Source organism: Camelus bactrianus, chromosome 5 (assembly GCF_048773025.1).
Source record: "Camelus bactrianus isolate YW-2024 breed Bactrian camel chromosome 5, ASM4877302v1, whole genome shotgun sequence".
In the NCBI taxonomy this organism is placed as follows: domain Eukaryota; kingdom Metazoa; phylum Chordata; class Mammalia; order Artiodactyla; family Camelidae; genus Camelus; species Camelus bactrianus.
This window is the reverse complement of record NC_133543.1, coordinates 96,683,814-96,703,557: the sequence shown is the minus strand read 5'-3', so window position 1 is coordinate 96,703,557 and position 19,744 is coordinate 96,683,814. Positions and strand designations below refer to the sequence as shown.

General features: G+C 43.9%; 1 protein-coding gene across 2 annotated transcripts in view; it reads left to right on the top strand.

The window, feature by feature from the left end:
* The window catches only part of DNER (delta/notch like EGF repeat containing), a 264,365-nt gene that overhangs the window by 101,453 nt on the left and 143,168 nt on the right, over positions 1 to 19,744 (top strand). For both annotated transcript variants that reach the window (XM_074364443.1, XM_074364442.1), the window contains exons 2-4: positions 10,785 to 11,087; positions 13,370 to 13,464; positions 15,667 to 15,833. In XM_074364443.1, the coding sequence (XP_074220544.1) occupies positions 10,785 to 11,087; positions 13,370 to 13,464; positions 15,667 to 15,833 (565 nt within the window). The remainder of the gene's footprint in view (positions 1 to 10,784; positions 11,088 to 13,369; positions 13,465 to 15,666; positions 15,834 to 19,744) is intronic.

Below are 19,744 nucleotides of genomic sequence, written 5' to 3'. Positions count from 1 at the left end.
AGAGCAGAGGGAGTCTTTGTGCCTGCAGGGAGAAGAGCACACATCAAAGCGGTCAAGAGGCCAGGCAGGAACACAAGCCTACGGAGCACTTCACAGCTTAAAGCAAAAGCCTTTCCCAAATAAGGTGACCCGGGTGTCACGGGCATCCACAGAGTTCTCTCCCAGCTTTTCTTAAGGATCCCTGGCCATCAAGCTTAGCAGGTGAGGAACACCCCTCTGAGTGGGAAGGGCTCTGAGTGAAGAGTGGTCTAAAAGAAAGCAATGTTCCCTCTGTTTCAGACAATAAATATTTACTGAGTGCCTGCTACGCGACAGAGGCTTCATTTGTCACTTACACCGATTTTAAGTAATAAAGAAATCAACACATTTTAATATTTGGAGATGACTTTGGGGCCCCCAACAAGACTGAAAGGCTCTTTTGAAAGTGGGAGACTGACTCGAGTCCCCAGTCTTGTATAACATGTTTCATTGGCTGGCCAAAGCGTCTAGAATGGTGGCCAAACCCACTAGAATAACCCAGAGGCCGCTGTATTTGCCTCCTGCCCACTTGCCTTGGCTCCCAAGGCCTTGCATGGCCGCTGTGCTGTGAGGGTCCCCACAGAATCCTCGTGCTGCTCCCCGTCTGGGAGGAAAGTCAGGAAGGAATCTTGAGGTTACTTCTGGGCAAAGGCAAGCTAGTGTCATCATCTTTGCCAGCAGCTTCAGAGATCTTTCAGCAAGGGGAACCCGGGGGGCTGAAAACTCTCAAAATAGGGGTGCAGTTCCTGAAAATAATATTGTAAATCAACTAACTTCAATAAAAAAGATGGAAAAGGCAAAAAAAACCCAAAACAGGGGTGTAGTTGACACTGCTTTTGATGAGATGATCTTTACCAGGGCCTCCTGCTGAGGGCAGTTAACTGTCCATCTCAGGCTGTGACACTGGTTACAGAGCTGGCAGATGGCAAAGACATTTCCTAGAGGGAAAAAATAAAGACATAATCAAAATACGCTTTTCAGCACTTCACCAAAAAGGCTGACGTGCTGAAGGGTTTTTTTTTTTTTTGTAGATACTTTCTCAGAATAAAGAAGTTCTCTTCTCTTCCTAGTTTTCTAAAAGTCTTCACTCTGAATGGATGTTGAATTTAATAAAATGCTTTTCCTGCGTCAGTTGAGATGATCATATGATCTTCGTAAGAGGATAATTCCCATTTTTCTGCAGGCATCTTTTCCTGTATTCGTGACACGGTTGTTTTATAAAAAGCATTCGCTAGGGTGTATGAGTGTCTCTGATGAGAGGTGAAGCAAGAATGTATGCACTGGGATTGTTCTGTATGTTTCTGACTCGAGAAACTGATCTTTGAACAATTAAAAGAAAAAAAAAAAAGAATTCCATTTGAGGCTGGTTGCCTATGTCCGTAAATGCTGTTGAGTGTTATCCTTTAGAATTTCGTTGAATCTGGAAGCCAAGAGACAGAGGGTTTGCCAGGTTTTTGAAGAATTATTACTTAATTTTTGATGCATCTGCAACTGAGCAGGATTTAAAGATCCATCAGATGACCATTGACTGTGTGTCAGCCAAACTATAATAAAAGGAGTGTGATTTCAAGATAATTTCCAAATACAGCAGGTTTTAAGGAGATACCGTGGAAAAGTCAGAAAACAATTAGACAAGTAGTGGTTTATTTTTAATGGAGCCATTTCATGTCAAAAGTTTGAATTCTGTTTGTAATTTCCTCGTAGCCTACTTACAGGTGTGACTCAACCCACATGCACAAATCAGGACAGGCTGATTTCAAGAAAATGACTCAGAATTGAGGGGAAAGATGGACCTCCCAGATTAGTTTTGGAATAATTTTCCAAGTAGCTTTAGAGTCCCTGATACGGAAGTAAAGAAATATCAAATCTTGGGAATTCAGTTTATTTCATGTATTTCACTAAGCTACATAGTTCTTGATTCAGTAAAGTGAATGAGCATTTTTATTATTTGGATTTGGGGGAAAAAAAATTCATTGGATATATTTCTTGGCCGAGACTACTACTGGCATAAGCACCCTAGTGATTTTTTTTTTCTCACACTTTTACTCCTAGTGGATAAGCAGTTGGTATTGGAACACAGTTCAGAGCTTTATTGAAGAAAGTGGGAAAAATTCCTTTTGAAGACAAAAATACTGTGACAGTGGGACCCCAACAATGTTCATTTGTCTTTCAGCATGAGGATGGCATTTCTAGCTGGTGCAATTTCTATTTTGGGCAGAGAAACATGGTATTAAGAAGAGAAAGGACATTAGAGCTCTCTGGTTCCACTCTTTCCTTTTACAGTTGAGGAGACTGAGCTCCAGGAAACTTCCTTACCTTGTCCAAGACCCCCCACAAATGGGAGCAGAACCCCAGGCTTTCTCTGCTGTATTCACATGCTTCATGAGCAATTGCTGATCATTTTTCTAGAAGCCCCAGACTCCAAATTCTGGAGTCCTCTTTGTCCTAGTCCCTCCCCCAGCTGGCAGCCATAGACGCTCTCCTGCTACTTCAGGGCTCCTTGGGCTAGGTGACTCCTCCCGCTACCCCCAGGGTTCCACTTATTTGTGTGTTTAGCCTCTGCGGTGGACTGTCCATCATTCATCCCCATTTAGTTCAGTTGATGGGTGGGAGGGTCAGGGGAGAATTTCCATGTTTCTTCCTGTGAAGGAGAAGTGGGGATATGACCCTTCACTGTGGTCTTTCTTCACTGTGGATTATGCAGACAAGTTCCTCCTTAGATAGTGTCAAGACTTATACTGCTGCCCACCACGAGGATTAAAAGAACGTCTGGTTCCTTCTCTGCGTTAAATTGTATTGTGAAAGGTCTTTCTGTTATTTAATCACTAGGTGCATGCCAGCCCAGTAAGGGGGTTGGGTGGAGAGAAAAAAAAATTATGTAATTGCTATTGACTTTTCTTTTTTAAATTTTTTTTGGTGGGGGACGTAATTAGGTTTATTTATTTATTTAGAGGAGGGGCTGGGGATTGAACCCAGGACCTCATGCATACTAAGCATAGGTTCTACCACTTGAGCTATACCCTCCCCCTGCTATTGACTTTTTCATGGCCCCATTCAAGATTGTCTTCTTCTCTGAGATCTTCCCAGATGAGCCCACCTACCAGTTTTCTTCCTTTTGTGCATCCTCAAATTCATATTTTCTGGGTCAGGGATTCGCAAACTAAAGGACCAGATAATAAACATTGTATAGCCCTCGTGGGCCTGTTACTCTGTAGCAATTATTCAACTGCTGACAGTGGCAGAAGCAGTGGCAACAAACAGATGGCTGGGGCTGTACTCCAATAAAACTTTATTTATAGAAACAGACTGGATTTAGCCTGTGGTTGTTGTTTGCCAACCCCTGGTTTAAACCGACACGTTCTGAATTTTGGGTTTTGGACCAGTTGCTTCAGAATCATCTGGGGGATGCTGAAAGATGCAGGTTTCCAGACTTCACCCTCAGAGTTTTTGATTAGCAGCTTGGGGCTGGGGAATCTGTACTTTAAAACGTTGCTTAATTGATTCTGCTGCTCAGACAAATTAGGAAAACAATGGTCCATTCTATTTTTAAAAAATTTGTATTTGTATTTTTACAGATACATAACATTGTGTTTTGTGCTTATAAATAATAAAAAGTGGCATGATTCTGCAGAAATCATTCTGCATATGGCTTATTTTTTGTTCTTTTTATTGAGGTGTTTCTCTTTTATCGGTATCTAGGAATCTACATGATAAAGGACTTGGTCCTTTGTAATAGGTGGTACATATTTCCCTCCACCATGTTGTTGCCTTTTCACTTTATTTATGGAGTCTTACGGATTTTCAAGAACATTGTGATGGATTAAAATGCTTCAATCTGTTCCTCTAAGGCAGTAGTTCTCAACTGGGGGTGGCTTTTCCCCAGGGGACACTGGCAATGTCTGGAGACATTTGTGGTCGTCACAGCTGTCATTGTTGGTGGGTGGGTTCTATTGGCATCTAGCAAGTAGAGATGAGGGAGGCTGTTTACACATCCTACAATGTACGGGGCAGCCCCCACAACAAAGAATTACTCAGCCCAAAGAGTCACTAATGTGCAAGTTAAAAAATCTTGTGTTGAGGCTTTTGTTCTTCTTCCTTACTTAATAAGGTGCCTCTTTTTCCTATAATAGTATCTGTGTCAAATCTGTATTGAAAGTTCCTTAACTGATTCTGCTGCTCAAATTACTAAAAATCTGGTGCATTCTACCTATCCCTTAATATCACACACAAATTCCCACTTGGTTATTTCTCTCTGTACCTACACTCCTCTCTAGGTGCTAGGAGGCCACCATGTCCCCTTGGTGACCTGCGTGGTCTGGGCCACATGGTGTGTTCCATCAGTGTTTGTAGGTTCTCTTCCTGGGCTTCCTTGGTTTCCTCAAACACCCCTCCCATTGCCTGGATGACTCCGCCCACTGATCGTGGGTATAAATGAGGAAGAGAGGTGACCTAGGGTGTGCACTGTGCTCCTCTGGACCCTCTGAAAACTGTCATGTCAATGCAAGCTGAGTAGCCATCAGTAGGATCCTAAATCACAGAGCTGGAGGCAGCCTTGAGCTGTTTCACCCCAGCCCCTTGATGCACAAGGTATGTATATCAAGAGCAGGCACGCGACTTGCCCACGCCGCTCAGCCAGCTGCACACCAGGGCCGATGCCAGGACTCTGGTTGCTCCCCCGGCTCCATTTCCAACTAGTAAATTCCTTTCCGCTGTTTCTTTTGTGAGAGCGGCCACAGCCATCCAAGAGACTGGCTCTGCGACCTGCTCGTAAGCTGCTCATTTCGTATCTGCAATGATCAAGCCCCTTCTCTCTTTCAGTATTAGGAACTTTAAGTCAATCAAACACACAATCAAAATGGTTGACACACACATGCAGGGTTTTAATTGACAATTAGACTGCTCTGGGAATGTCCAAGTTCTTGCAGCTGACCCTTGTGTTGGACTGCGAGCCCTCTGAGGGCCAGGACTGGGCTTTCTTCATCATCCTGACCTGTCTTCTGGGCATCCGACCTGGCACATCATGCTCGATAAATGTCACTTGAATTGCTGAGCAGCCCTATTGAGTTTTCTGTAAAAGTACAGGAGACATAGGAATGAAGCCCACTGAGTGACTAATCTAGCAAGGAAGGCTCACCAGAAGCTAGTTGTGTGTCTCCCCAGGTCCCCCGTCACCAGGTAATGCAGACGAAGGTGTTCACATGTGGTATTTCGCAGCAGCCCTGGTAGCTTTGACGTCCTGTATCTAATGACCCTGCAAATGGGCCTCTTTTATCCCTGTTTTAAGTTTGACGTTTCATCCTTCTCTTTGCATGCAGAGGGCACTGAAATTGCCAAAAACATGGGCAGCAGATAGTTTAAGGAAGGAAAACAGGTCATGGCTAAAGTGTCACCTGAGACTGCTTTCCAGTCACAAGTCCTGGGGCTGGCAGGCACCTGTGCTCTGGCTTTGCCTGCCATCCCACCCTGTGTTCACCCCCCAAAATGCTCTTGATTGTGTATATTTAACATAAGTGAAAAGTTGAAAATAAAATGTGGAAAGAATGATTTTGGACTAGCTCTATGATGTGAAAAAATTTGGCTTAAATAGATGGATTAATCAATGCAATAAACCAACAGCATTTTAATAAATGAGCTTGTCAGTTACTATAGGCAGAAACCACTAACCCATGGGCTTTCTCTTTACTCTTTCCTTTTGGGGGGGAGTAATTGGGTTTATTTATTTACTGATTTTTTTTAATGGAGATACTGGGGATTGAACCCAGGACCTTGTGCATGCTAAGCATGCGCTCTACTACTGAACTATACCCTCCCCACCCCTTCTTTACTCTTTCTTAAAGCTGATATTACAAAGTCTTTATCCTCCCCACCATCATTAAAAGCTAGAAATTATAGCCAAGAAGATATTGCCTGTTAAATTTTGAGTGTCCCCAAAGTCAGGTCTATTAATTATGATATTTTGCCTTATTATGCATTTTGGCAGTTTGGTTATTTTCTGTTTATAGGTCAATGTAATGGAATTCAAGGGCAGCAGTGACCTCTACAACAGGACTTTTTCCCTGTGAGATAAAATACACATACAAACTTAAAAAAAAACCTCAATAAGCTGTGTGCAGAGAAACAGGACTTACAATATTTATGATGCCAAGATTCTGCTTAAAGGTTAATGATTGCATTTTATCTTGTGTTTGCTGTTATGCAATTGAAAAGATTGATTTAAAAAAAAAAAAAAATGAAACTAGCCTGAAGTTAGGTGGTTGTCATTGTTAGTGAAGCAACTAGCAGAAAACCCAAGGGAGTAGCATGGCTAGGAAGCGACTATTTTAAAGAAGGGATCAATGACCTCACAGTGCATTTAACGCTCGCTTTGTATTCACTGCGTGTGGGTACGTGTGGGCACGTGTGTGTGTGTGTGTGTGTGCGTCTGTGCAAGTCATCCCATCACTCACTGCTTTGAATCCCTTTAGAAATCTATACAACTGATAGTTTAATTTTTGGCTTTTATCTTCTTTTTTCTTTACCAAGAGTGTTCCTGGCCATCTACGTTAGTCATTGCTTCTTTAATTGCACGTGATATTCCTGCCTTCCTCTGTCAAGCCCGGACAGCAGCACTTAAACCGTATCCCTTAACCTCAGCGTATTTTCTTTTCCTCTTTATTCCCTCACCGGGTGGAACTGACTGCTGGGCTGGTGAACTGGGCGTGGCCGTGGAGGCCTGCCCCTCCCACCCAGCCCTCTGCGCCTGCGCCCCGACGCTGCCAGTAAGGGACAGGCTTCAGGCAGTGACTCACCTGGAGGGTCGCCAAGGACCGGCGCACGATGGCTTGTGCACTGGTGCGGAGAGCCGCCTGTGACCCCCAGTAAGCCCAGACTCCTTCTGCGCTGGTCAAGGCCAAGGCTGCAGGTCAACAGAGACTCCTCCCACTTTTAAAAGCTGATTTAAAGTGGTCTAATTGCTCTAAAAACACTACAGTGGGGATGGGTGAGACGCTTCTTGACTTAAGTTCTCGAGACCTGGGAGTGGGCCTTGGGGAATCCTCATTTTACCCAACAATACACCTCGCAGGTCTGGTAGCCCCTTGTACGTGTATAGCATCATTCATTCACTTACTCATTCACTGTGTACTCAGCAGCTGCAGGGTGCAGGGTGCTGTTCTAGAGCTGGGGCCACACAGGTAAACGAAACAGAAAAAAGAAATCTGTAACCTATGGTGGAAAGGAATCTGAAAAACAAATACATATGTATGTATGCTGTACACCTGAAACCAACACTGTGAATCAACTACACTTCAATAAAAAATAATAAGAATTATTTAAAAAGAAACAGAGGGAGAAAAAAGAAACCTGACTGCACAGGGTTTACATTCCAGGGTGGGGGGAAGATAAAAAACAAATATAATAAATAACTTTTTCCTACAATATGATAGAAGGTGATAGAAGGTTAGATGTTTGGGGGAAAAATAAAGTGGGGAAAGAGGAATCAACAGTGCTGGGGTGGGGAGACTTCACCCTGTTAAATCACGTGCTCAGAGAAGTCCTGACAATTGAGCAAAGACTTGGAGGAAGCTTGGGAGCAGCCATGAGAAGTGGGAACATCTCAGATGTCAGGGACAGCCAGTGCAAAGGCCCTGAGGCTGGAGAGGTCCTGGAGGGTTGGAGGAACAGTGAGGTCAGTGTGTCTGGAGCCAAGTGAGGGAGGGTAAGAAGAGGAGAAGCCATCAAGGAGCCTGGGGGGAGGAGGGGTCACCTAGAACCTAGTAAGACTTTGGAAAGACTCTGCCTTTCATTCTGAGTAAAAGTCGATCACTTGCCTACTGTAGTGTAATGAACATAGGAACCTCCGAGGACTGCTGTAAGGAGGAACCAAAGTAGGAGAGGGGAGCTGCTAAATGCCGTGGCGGGTGCGCGGGGGGGGGGGGGGGACTCAGCACGTGGCAGGTAGTACTAGCATGGCTGCTGCTGTTCTTAGTGCTCATACTAGGTTACTGGACGGAAACTCTGTAGGGCCAGGCACTGCATCTGGTTTGTTTGTTTGTTTTTTACATGTCTTTTAGCATTTATTCCCAGGCCCAGTTCATTTCGTATAGTAAGGCCTCAATCAATATTCATTGAGGATTATTGTTCTTGTACTTTGGTTCTACAAAAGCATTTTAGGTGGTTTTAACTGGCCTACATTTAATCCTTACTTATTTTCTGCTGTTTGCAGAAATATAACCCTTATCTTTTGCCTTCTCCATAGGGGTGTGTGTGTGTGTGACAATAATCTGATATCAAAGTGCAGTGCCGTGTTGTGGAAGGAAGTCTTGGCTGGAGGTCAGAAGATGTGCTTGGTTCTGGCTTTATTCTGCAGTGGCTGTGATGGTCACTCAATTCCTCTGCCCTTCTGTTCCCCACCAGTGATGAGGGTTCAGAAAAATCCTACTCTGTTTTGGGGTTGCTGTGAGCACAAATGAAATACTATATGGCAGTGTTCTTGGAAAACTCTCAATGGAGTTTTCGAGGAGCAATAGTTATTACTCCTGGTAGCCTTTGCTGTGTGAGGGTGGACACCTGTGCTTTGAATGCTTCCTCTGGAGCAGGTGTTGATTTATGCTGCACCTTAGCACCCTCTCTGAAGACTAGCTGTCCCCAGCAATGGGCTGTGACCATGGAACGAAGCCCTGGGACCTCTCTGGCCATCAAATGGCTGGTCTTTGCCTTAGTAATGTCATTCTCTAAGCTGCACAATGAAGGTTTGCATTTCCAGAACTGACTTTTGTCATGAGCTCCTCAGTGTATGTAACTGATTGGAATGGATTTCTGTGTTTTTAGGTGTGTGTTAGAAGTCTTAATTTGTGACTAGGTCAACCTCAGATGTTGTTTTAAAAGTTGATGTCAGAAACATGGTTTACATGTCTCCTTTATCCTAATTAAATTTATCTCTCTTCCTTGAGCTTATACCCATTACATGAAGCCTTCCAAAAATTAAATCAGAAGTGAGGGAACATCAGGACTAAAGGAGCAATTCAATCTGTCCCTTATCACACATTACTTTTAAGATATCAATTGATCGATGTCTTTATTTTTTCAATGCTTTTTTAAAAGAAGCCCCACCATGTTGCTGGGTTCCTCAACATGCTGGAAATAGAGCAGTGAACACAGCAGATAAGTCCATGCCCTGATGGAGCTCACGTATTTGAAAAAGGAAAAAAGGGATTGTTTTAGATTTCATAGTGCAGGAAGGCTTCTCTGAGGAGGTGACATTTGAGTAGAGAACTTTGCGAAATGAGGTAGAGAGCTGTGGAAAGTATGAGAGAAAAACATTCCAGGCAGAGGACCCAGCAGTTGCAAAGGTCCTGAGGTAGGAATGACCTTGGCATAGTCCAGGGACAGAGAGAAAGCGAGGAGGGGTGAGTAGCATGTGTGGGAAGGGGCCAGATCCGGGAGGGCTTTGTCTGCCATCAAAGGACTTTGGGTTTTCCCTTGAGTTGGTAAAGATTGTAAATATTTTAAATTATTTACACTTTAAATATTTTCTTCAGACACCAACCCATCTACTTTTATCTGCCATTCTGTGAAGGATTTGCCAAGTGATAGCATAGAATGAACAATGTGGTATTTTTGGAGCTTCATTTTATTCTATCCCAAATCCCTTAATCCTCCTAAAGGAGTTTGCTGGAAATTATTTGACAAGGATAATTAGCAGAACGAGTAGCTGTTTTTCCATGCAGAATTCTATCCGCGTGTGTGTTTAAGAATGAATTCATTTCAACAAGAGAAATTGAGGGTCCCGTTTCTCTGTAGTCTATTCTTCACTCAATTCTGTTTTATTACCAGCCCTGAGAAGCCAGGGCACATCAGACAGAGGTCTAATTTTCTGTTATCACAGAGGCAAGTGATAATTGAATAAGCTCTGTGAACACGCCTGAACGCTTGGGCTGTCTGGGAAGAAACATTGTTACATTGTTTCATTTTACATTGTTTTTGTATCATCTCCGAGTAATAACAAAGGACTAGTCAGAGGTCAGCAAAGGACTCAGAGATAAGCACCTTCCTTAGAACATGAACAGAATTTAAAGATATGCAACTGAATTTTTATCTCCCATATCCAGCAGGGTCTCATTTCTCTGTAATCACCCTCCAAAATAATGAGGTAGAAACCATCATGAAACTCCGCTTCACGTAAGTCATCATCATGATGCCTTCTAGCTTGCTGTTGTCATGCAAGCTGATCATTTTGGAGCCTTTAATTAAAAAACATCACCTTAAAAAGAATGGTTCATCAGGTAGGAAACTGGAAGTTACAGGTAAGTGCATCTGTAAGGGAGATGAACCGGACAGTCATTTTTCATGAGGAAATCCCGCAGTGGTCCAGGATGTAAAAAAGGAGATTTCAATTTAGATTCTTAGTATTGTTTGTCATGACCGGCAGCTAAAAATGTCAGAGTTGGTGTATTCCTAATGAGCCTTGATTTTTAACAATTTTTGCCTTAGAAAATTCCTCTAAACACGCGTTCCTGAAATCCACATTATTTAGGGCCTTGGGTTGGGGGAGGCTCTTCTCCATGAACTTTGTACTGCTTTATTGGACGCCTGTTACCTGTAGAAGGGTTAAATGTTAGGACGACCTTGGGGAGCGCCCCCCAACAGCACAAGTAGTTAAAAATGCATAGTCCACAGGAACAGCGTTTCTGTTAGAGCAGCAGCTCTGAGCCACGGAGCTCATTTCCCAGCGACCGCAACACTTTCCTTACGAGAGAATAATTGACCCATTTACGGTCTTGTTTCAGCTTGTTGCAGATCCTTGCGCCAGCAACCCATGTCACCATGGCAACTGCAGCAGCAGCGGCAGCAGCGATGGCTACCTCTGCATTTGCAACGAAGGCCATGAAGGTCCAAACTGTGAACAGACACCTCCCAGTGTCCCAGCCTCTGGCTGGACAGAGTCCATGGCACCCAGACAGCTTCAGCCTGTCCCGGCTACCCAGGAACCTGACATAATTCTGCCCGGCTCTCAGGCAACCGTCACTCTGCCCACGTGGCAGCCGAAAACAGGGCAGAAAGTTGTCGAAATGAAATGGGATCAAGTGGAGGTGAGAAGATTTTAGTGAATATGTTTTTATGTAAGGAGCCAGTACAGTTAAAATAGCTTCCGTGGTTCTGATATCAGCAGTAAAAATGGAATAACTTCCACATTGAACGAAATGATACGCCTAACTTCTTTCCTGTCTGCATTTGTGTACAGGAACTCTGTCTCGTTTATGCAAAACAGACTTTTCAGTTATGATTGTTTTGCGCCATGAGAAGAGTAAACAAGAAAAGAAAATGAATGAAATTATTTTCTGGAACGATATCCACATACATTTCTGTGAGATAATCTTAGACTTGGGGGCAGGCAGCTCAGTGAAGAGTCATAGAAACAAGCATATCACAGACCCTCCATTATTGACCTAATTTTCCTTCATAGACTTTTATGCTCCATTTTTTATTTGTTTGTTACTGTTTAGGTTTTATTTTTTGTAACTTGCAGCCCTTTAATGGGAATTAGGGGGGGAAAAAGCCATCACTGATTTTAAAAATCTTTTTGGCGATGCATTTGAGAATGATATTTCCAAATTTTATTCATTTTGGCAGCAGCAAATTCTGTTTATTGAATCTTGTCCAGTCTGGGTTTGGCTTATTGTATTTTCAAACTCATCAAAAATCTCATTTTTGAGGATTTTCCAGCAGACCTTTAAAAGTTGACATAAAATATAAATTTGCTTATTAGGAGAACTGAAGAACAAATCAAAATCATGAATTTGAGGTGACATGGGCAGAGGGTAATTCCATTCCGTATCTTATCCTTTATAAGACCCCCCTATAGACCTGTGGTTGTAGATTATTACAGGTTTTGTAGCTTAAATGAAAAAAAAAAAACCATATAGATCTTTGTGTAGCATTTTTAGAGTCTAAGAATATGTCTAGAAACTTTGCTTCTTGTTATCAAAGAGGTAAGGCAGCATTTCTTGTTTTATTTTCTTGGGTAATTATAACCAGTTGACCCACTTTTTTTTTTTTTTTTTCATTGCCACACAATTTGTGAAGGCCCCATTTAGCCTGCAGGGCAGTTCTTCTACCTGTTCTAATTTGAGACTTATAATAGGGGCTTTGAAGTTACGATTTTAATACCTCTTTGCTGAAGGACTCACTTCTTGAATGTGAACTAGATTTGGTTCCACGTTTACCAAGGAGGTATCCTTTAAAGAAAATTTCCCCCAACCCGCCATTTCAATCTATTTCTGTAAAGACATGCTATCCTACAGTCCATAAACGTAAAAAAGAAACAACTCATCTTCTTGTCACTCTGTTATTTGTTCGCCTGTTTAAGAAGCAGGTTAGAAGTGTCGGAGGGAGCCGTGAATATATTTCTGGACAATAAGTTCTACGCAGTGGGAGTGGAGTGAAAGTGCTGAGAATTTCTGTGTTTTCTCAGTGATGACGGATGCTTAAAATTTTTTTTTTCTTTTTCCTTTGGTAGGGAAATAATTACGTTTATTTATTTATTTTAATGGAGGTGCTGGGGATTGAACCCAGGACCTCATGCATGCTAAGCACAGACTCTACCCTGGAGCTATACCCTCCCCCAAGACGGCTACTTTTAATACCCTTTTATTTTGACTCTCAGGGGTGTGCACAGGGATGGCATGAGGAATGAATGAATAAATGAGTCAGAAGCACCTCATGGACAGAGCTCAGGTATCAGCAGTATGCTACCTGATCAGCACAATTTCCCACCTTGAGCTCCGTTTTTGGTACCCATCAGTATAATACTTTCCGGAACATGTTAGTTAAGAATGAAAGTGTGGTCCACAGGGGAAGAAAGGGCAGCTCCCAGCTACCTGGCCTTAGTGTGTGCTCCTGAGCCCACCTCCGCACAGAGCAGGGCCATCCAGACCAGACACGTCCTGCCTGTTGCTCGCCGGAAGGCTCACTCTCCTCTGCCTGGAAACCAGTCCTTAACAGCCACCTCCTTGTCCTCTAAGTGCTCAGTCCCTCGTTACCCGCAGACTGAGCAGAAAGCAGAGCAGCCTGCCGGGTGGGGAAGCACATCTTCCCCTGTCCCTGCACCATCCTGTCGGCAGTTTTAGTCACCCCAGTAATTCCTAGACTGATCTCAGCAGACCTTTCACATTTCAGAAGCTCAAATGGCCAAGTTTTTATTTTCTTTTGAGTTTGTGAGTTTTCACTTCTCCGCTCAGGGCACTGTCCCCAGTGTCATCCAAAGGAATGGAGTGGCTGCAGCTCGTGGAATTTTGCTTTCTAATACTATCCTGTACTCTGATTAACCCTCATAACTTGTCTTTTTGTCATTGTTGCTCTTTTTCTTCCCCAGGTGACTCCAGATATCGCCTGTGGGAATGCCAGTTCTAACAGCTCTGCGGGTGGCCGTCTGGTGACCTTTGAAGTGCCGCAGAACACCTCAGTCAAGTAAGGAAACTCTCAGTTAAACGTTGTCGCGATTGATACTGTGACTAGATGCCCGGTGGTGTCTAATCACGCAGCTGGGCTGTAACTGTCAGTCCAGTGAGAATCCTGAACGGATAGACGTGGCCTATGTCACTCAAACACTAGAGGGAGCTGTCTCAGAGGAGCTGATTCCAGTGAGGCTGGAGACGTGGAAGTGGACTCGGGGCGGGAGGGGTCACGTGGTAGATAAGAAACCCAGGTGCTTTAGGTAAGATCTGCAGCCAGACCCTTCACTTCCCCAAATGACCTTTGCTTCCAAAATTCTTTGGCTTCTTAAGATTTCAGTGGACCATTGGTTAAATTCGTATGCATAACTTACCCCAAATTGAAAATCCGAACATTGCAATTTTCTCTTTAAAAACAAACAGGTGAGAAGAGAGTGTTTTGTTTTGTTTTAAATTTAAGCTCCTTCAAATTACGTAATTGCCCACTGTCACTGGTGGGGATGGGGGATGCAAAGGGTAGCAGTGCTGACTGGGCACCTGCGGGGCACCAGGTGCTGTGAGTTGGTGAGTTGCTGGGGAGTGGGGGTGGAGGCAGCACCCCAGACATGGTGGCTCCCACTGTCGACCCTCCTCTGTTGCTATTAACTGCCACTCCCCACCCAACCCCTCATGCAACCAAATAGGCGTTTGCTGTCTAATCCTCAGGCGCTTTGGAAGACTGGGGGACAGGTGACCCTGGCCTGGTTAACCAGTGCTGCATCCGCGCCATGGTCAGAGGGCGGTGGGCACCGGAGACCCACTCTTCACTGACACAGGATCATTTTTGCCCACCTTGCCTTCTAAACAGTGGAGCCAGCCCCTGACAATATTTGGAAGAGGGGACTTGTTCATCACCCCTACATCCCCTGCCCCCTCCCTTGAACTCATGTGGAGGGAAGGGCCAGGATGGGCAGTGAGCTCTGGGCACCAGGAGGAAGTCCCGACCCTGGGAAAGACGTGGCATGCCAGGCAGCTTTGAGTTCTACCAGCAGGGGGAGCCCTGTGCTAAGCGTTTTGTTGCTCGCACTACAGACGAAACCCCACCATCCAGAGCTGATTTCAGAGAAATAAGGATCATTTATGTTTATGAAACCATCTGCCAGTTTTTTCCTGTCTAGGTCATATTGTTTTACATTAATAAGTCTTTCTGAATAGTTCTGATCTTTCCTTTTAAATGCCTTATTTTCCCCTCCTTTCAACAAACTTGAAATTCCTCAAGACTTTTTTAGGCTGCAGAGCTGGACAGAAATAGCAGATTGTGACCCAGGCTGAGTATGATGGGAGTGCTTAATGATCTCTGGGTGCTGAATTCACTTGGGAGGGCTCCTAGCCCCTTCATTTTCCTTATCCGTGAACTTGATCATTTATCAGCCCTTTATCGAGCCCCCTGCTGCAAGCCAGGAGCTCTGTGCTGCGCGCAGCTCTGAGCACTGACACGCATTTCCTCAGCTGCACAGAGGATGGGCGGGCAGCTGCCAGATGCTGGAAAGATGCTCAGGGGAGATCTCAGAGGAGAGGTGATAGTGGGCTAAGCCTTGGAAAATGACGCATCTCCCTGGTGGAGGAGGAGGCAAAGGCTGAGAGTCAGGATAGCGCCTGACCTGGGCAGCGACAGTAGCTCTTTGTTGCAGGGGCACCGGGTAGCAAGGATGGAGCTGCAAGATTTGAGGCTGAGAGGGAGGTGAGGCCGAGCTGGACTAGTCTTCTGTGGCATCTCGTTCTTTGAATTTTATCCGGAGAACAAGAAAAAAATGGGGAAGCCTGAAGCATGGGAGGAGACACACTTTGACTCATTTTAGCAGCACAGCTCCGGTGGTTTGGGGATGCACACACATTTATAATAAATTCAAGCAGGACTCTTTATATGTATGAATATGGAAGGAGTCATCTCTAAACTCAATATACCCTTTTATTATTGATTAACATGGTTGCCCACAGATGAGTTATCTGTTAGTGATTTTGTGGTGTATTTTTGATCAAGTGGGGAGATAGCGTTTCCAACAAGTTGGGGGAATGCCCGCTCTGAGCAGGCACCTGTTTGGAAGATCTTTCATCCGTTTCTTAGTACCTTTGTGGATGTATGTGTTGTCTTTATTTCTATGTTTCATTTGATGGCCTGATTCATCCTAAGATGAATTTTTTGTAAGAGGCTTTCTGTTTACTTTGTTCCTGTTTTCAGAATTCGGCAAGATGCCGCAGCCTCGCTGATTTTGCTGTGGAAGGTCACGGCCACGGGATTTCAGCAGTGCTCCCTCATTGATGGCCGCAGCATGACCCTCCTCCAGGCCCCCGGGGGCCTCGTCCTCTTGGAGGAGATGCTCGCCTTGGGGCACAATCACTTCATCGGTGAGTTATGCAGATCCTGTATCCAAAACTGCATCTGATTCAACCCCACCTGGGCTTGGTGTTTAGAGACAGTATAGAAGGAATTTTGCCCAGATAATCTGAATTCTAGCCATCAACCGAATTCCCTCCATTTTAGGTGAGATTTGGCTTATAATCAAAATTGCCTTCTAAGATAATATTTCCAGTGTGGCTCAAAATGGAAAAAGTTTGGGCTCTGGAACCTGGAAGCTGTACCCCAGCCCTGGCCAGAGCATCATCGGTGTCTGATCTTTGGCATTTCATGCTCTGAACCTCAGCTCCATTTTTGCCTCTTCAGTCTTTTTTCTCCAGGAGTTGTGGGCAACTCGAGGCATGGAATGCTGGTGTCTGAGAAGAGCCTTGGTTTCTGCTTGATCTTGGCCTGACCCAGGGTCCTGGGCTCAGCACCTTAGCAAGCAATTTACCACTTCTGAGCCTGTGTCTCAGATTAAACTTGAGGGGAAGGGGCTCACAATGCACTTTGAAGTCTCTCTTCCCCACACCGCCCCTCCTCCATGGGTCACTTCTGAGTTTTCACTTTTTCTGAAACATGGTGAAGTCTCTAATTTAACCTTCTCTCAACTACTATGTGTCCAATGATTTGTTTTCAGATTTCTCTGCCCTGGAGGAGAAATAAGCTTTAGAAAAGTGTGCTTCCCTGCCCCCTCCTACCCCCTCCATCTCCTGCTCCCCTCAAGGGCTCACCTGGGCAGTTTCCAGAGGACGTTCTCCTGGTTTAGTATTCGGACTGTGCCCTGACATTTGTCTTCATCCTTCACCCCGTGTCGAGTGCCTTTGGGACTGGGACTTGTAACTCTGGCCCCTTAGCAGGTTGATATCATCACCTTCTTTATTCCACCTTGCTTCCATCATGCAGCCTCAACTCAAAGACACAAGCTCAAGTCTAGACTGTGCCCATCCCAGTCCAATGCACCCAAGTGGCCTACTGCATCCTGCTGTGAATACCTTCTTCTGCCAATCACATATCCCATCAGTCCGCACCTGGAGGATAGGGGGTGGATTATGGGGTAGGGGCAGCCTCTGTCTCTCAGGGGTGTTGGAAGGATTTGATGAAATTGGAGGTGAAAGAATAAATTACGCATGTTAGGGATGATTTTGGTTACTGTCACTATTTTTTTCTGTGGTCCACCAAATATTTTGCTACATTTAATGGAAACATTCAGACATTCTCCAAGATTTGTGTTTGATGCAAATATCATAATGAAGATAAACTGGTAAAATGAAATGCCCACCTCTGTGTAATTTATATTGTGTTTTATATTTGGTCCTTCTCTGATGATAATGTCATGTCCCAATCTTTGGAAATCCAACTGGGGGAGGCAGGGATTTTGTTGGTCGGAGAGATGAGGCAAAATCAGCTTGGGGAATGGGCATGCTGGGAAAAAGGGGGGCATTATTCAACTTTGGACCGATTTTTCACTATTAATATGGATACTAGACTATCTGTTAGAAATTGTGTGACAAAGTATTGTCAACAGTTAAATCTAAATTTTATTGCCTAATGCATTATGAGTTACTATTGTTTGCTTCCACATCTGTCACTACTGTCACTACTCTTTACAATGTCAATGTTACCAAAAGACATACATTTGAAATGTTATCTTACCTTTTATACTACTTTTGGTTGTAACATAGCTGTGACTTTAGACTAACGTTGGGAGTAGGGATGAAGATTAACAGAGAAAGATTTTTCCGGCAGTAGTGTTAATTTATTCTTCTGAGATACAAGAAATTTTATGAACTCCAGCAGAACCTGTGTTCGTTTTGCTAACAAAAAATTTTATGGAAAAACATGTCTCTTTGGTTGGAATATATTGTTCCTTAGAGGAATAATTTCCAAAAAGTTAATTTGATATGTTCATAACTAAATTAAGGAATTCTTTCTCAGAAATTATACCTTAGGTTATAATGAGGAGACAAGGATTTTGATCCTTTATTTCTGAAAACCACTATTTTCCATTTTGAAAATCTATGATCTGATGATCTCTTTTAAAATTTCCTAACTAGAGCTTTCTGTTTTGTGTGGCTTTGGGACAGGCTCACCATCTTTTAATGTTACTCTTTTTCCTGTGATGAGAACTTTTTCTCTTTTAAATGGAGGTAGTGGGGATGGAGCCCAGGACAGTGTGCGTGCTCAGCATGTGCCCTACCACCGAGCTGTGCCCTGCCCCGTGTTACTCTTTTTAAAGATAGCCATCTTGTTTCACAAGCTCCTTCTGAGGGACAGTGGCTGGCTTCCTCGTGATGATAAATTGGTGACACCTACACACTGCCAGCTCCTTTTAAAAAATCTTTTTATCTTAAAGAAACAAGGTTTCTGGAGGGGGAGCATATAGCTTAGAGGTAGAGAATGTGCTTAGCATGCCTGAGGTCCTGGATTCAATTCCTAGCACCTCCATTAGAAAAACAAACCAACCAACCTAATTACCTCCTTCCCCACCCTGGGGGAAAAAAAAAGAAACAAGGCTTCTCTTTTGTAATCATTGTGGAAGCCTTATGCTTACTAGGTTGATTTGTGTTTAACTCTCTTTTTGCGACTTTAATTTTTTTTTCAAAATCAGCTTCTTAAAATAATTACTTTTTTACAATACCGGACATGAGGACATTTTAGCTAAGAACCTAAAGACGACTTTTGACGACTACAACGGGGTTCATCCAGCAGATGAATAAAGGGAGGCCAGTGCAGGTGGGAGAAGACCTCCATGCCGCAGGGAGAGGAAAGTTCCAGAATTGTGCTGCTGTGTTTAGTCACTGCTGTGCCTTCTTAGAAAGAAACTGGAAGCCTTCTCAGAAGTCGACTGTCTCCTCTCTCCCCCTCACTCTCCGTAGCTTCCAATACGTAACTGAGGGCACAAGGTATTTTAGTGTTTCCTGCAACAGAGGAGCCCCTCCGTGTCTTTGAGAAACAAACTTGGTAACCATCCTCAACTTTACATAAATGTTCTTTTTAAATAAAGTTTATTGCCAGGAACCTGATTTTAATATTCTACACATTCCAGATGACAATGTATTTATATTTGACCTATTTCAGCGCTACACCATTTAATTTTTCAGTTTTCCTTCATTACCATTGCCTTATGAATATTTACACTGTTTCATAGAAAGAGATGATGCAACAGTTTACACCACGTGTACCTCTTCCCTCTGTGCCTCAGGCGACCAACCTCTTTCCTCCTGTGCTGTCACCTAGTTTTGACTTTTCTGCTCTCTTCTTAATTATCCCTTCTATTTTTCCCTAAATATGTCTCTTCCAGATATGTGATTCGCTTTATGCAGTGTTTTGGGGTAAAGAACTAACTCAACCTTTTTTTTAAGCATCATCTGCTCCAAAGGAGGCATCCGAGGTCCTCAGTAGCTACCTGAAGATCCGTTCACCCAGTGGTCTGGCTTCCCGAGTAGGAAAGATTCACTGTTAAGGTGGAATTGCTGTGAAATGCAGTTGTGGTTTGCCTGTCTTAAGGAAGATCATTTTTTGTTTTGGTTTTACATGCAGTTGCTTGGAGTCGTTGCTGTGATGGACGATCTCAGGGATGGGGGCCTCTGTGTTGGAAAGCTGCAGGAGGTCACCATTCCCTTAGGGTGAAAGCCTCATTGGACTCCTCTAGGCTTTTATCCTCTCATCACCTGCCCGTAGGCAGATGACCCCTCAGTTCTACACGGTGGACCTCTGCTCTGTCCACCCACTACCTGTCCCACCCCCACCTGGACCTCCCTCGTCCTCCCATTCTCTCCATGACTCCGTTGGCCAAATCTTTCCCTCAAGACCTCATTTTAACTCTCCCCACTTGGAGTTGTGTAGGAGAAAACAACCAGTTAAAGATTTGACTCTACATGGATTCCCAAATCTCCTGAAATTCTTTTCAGTGCCTACA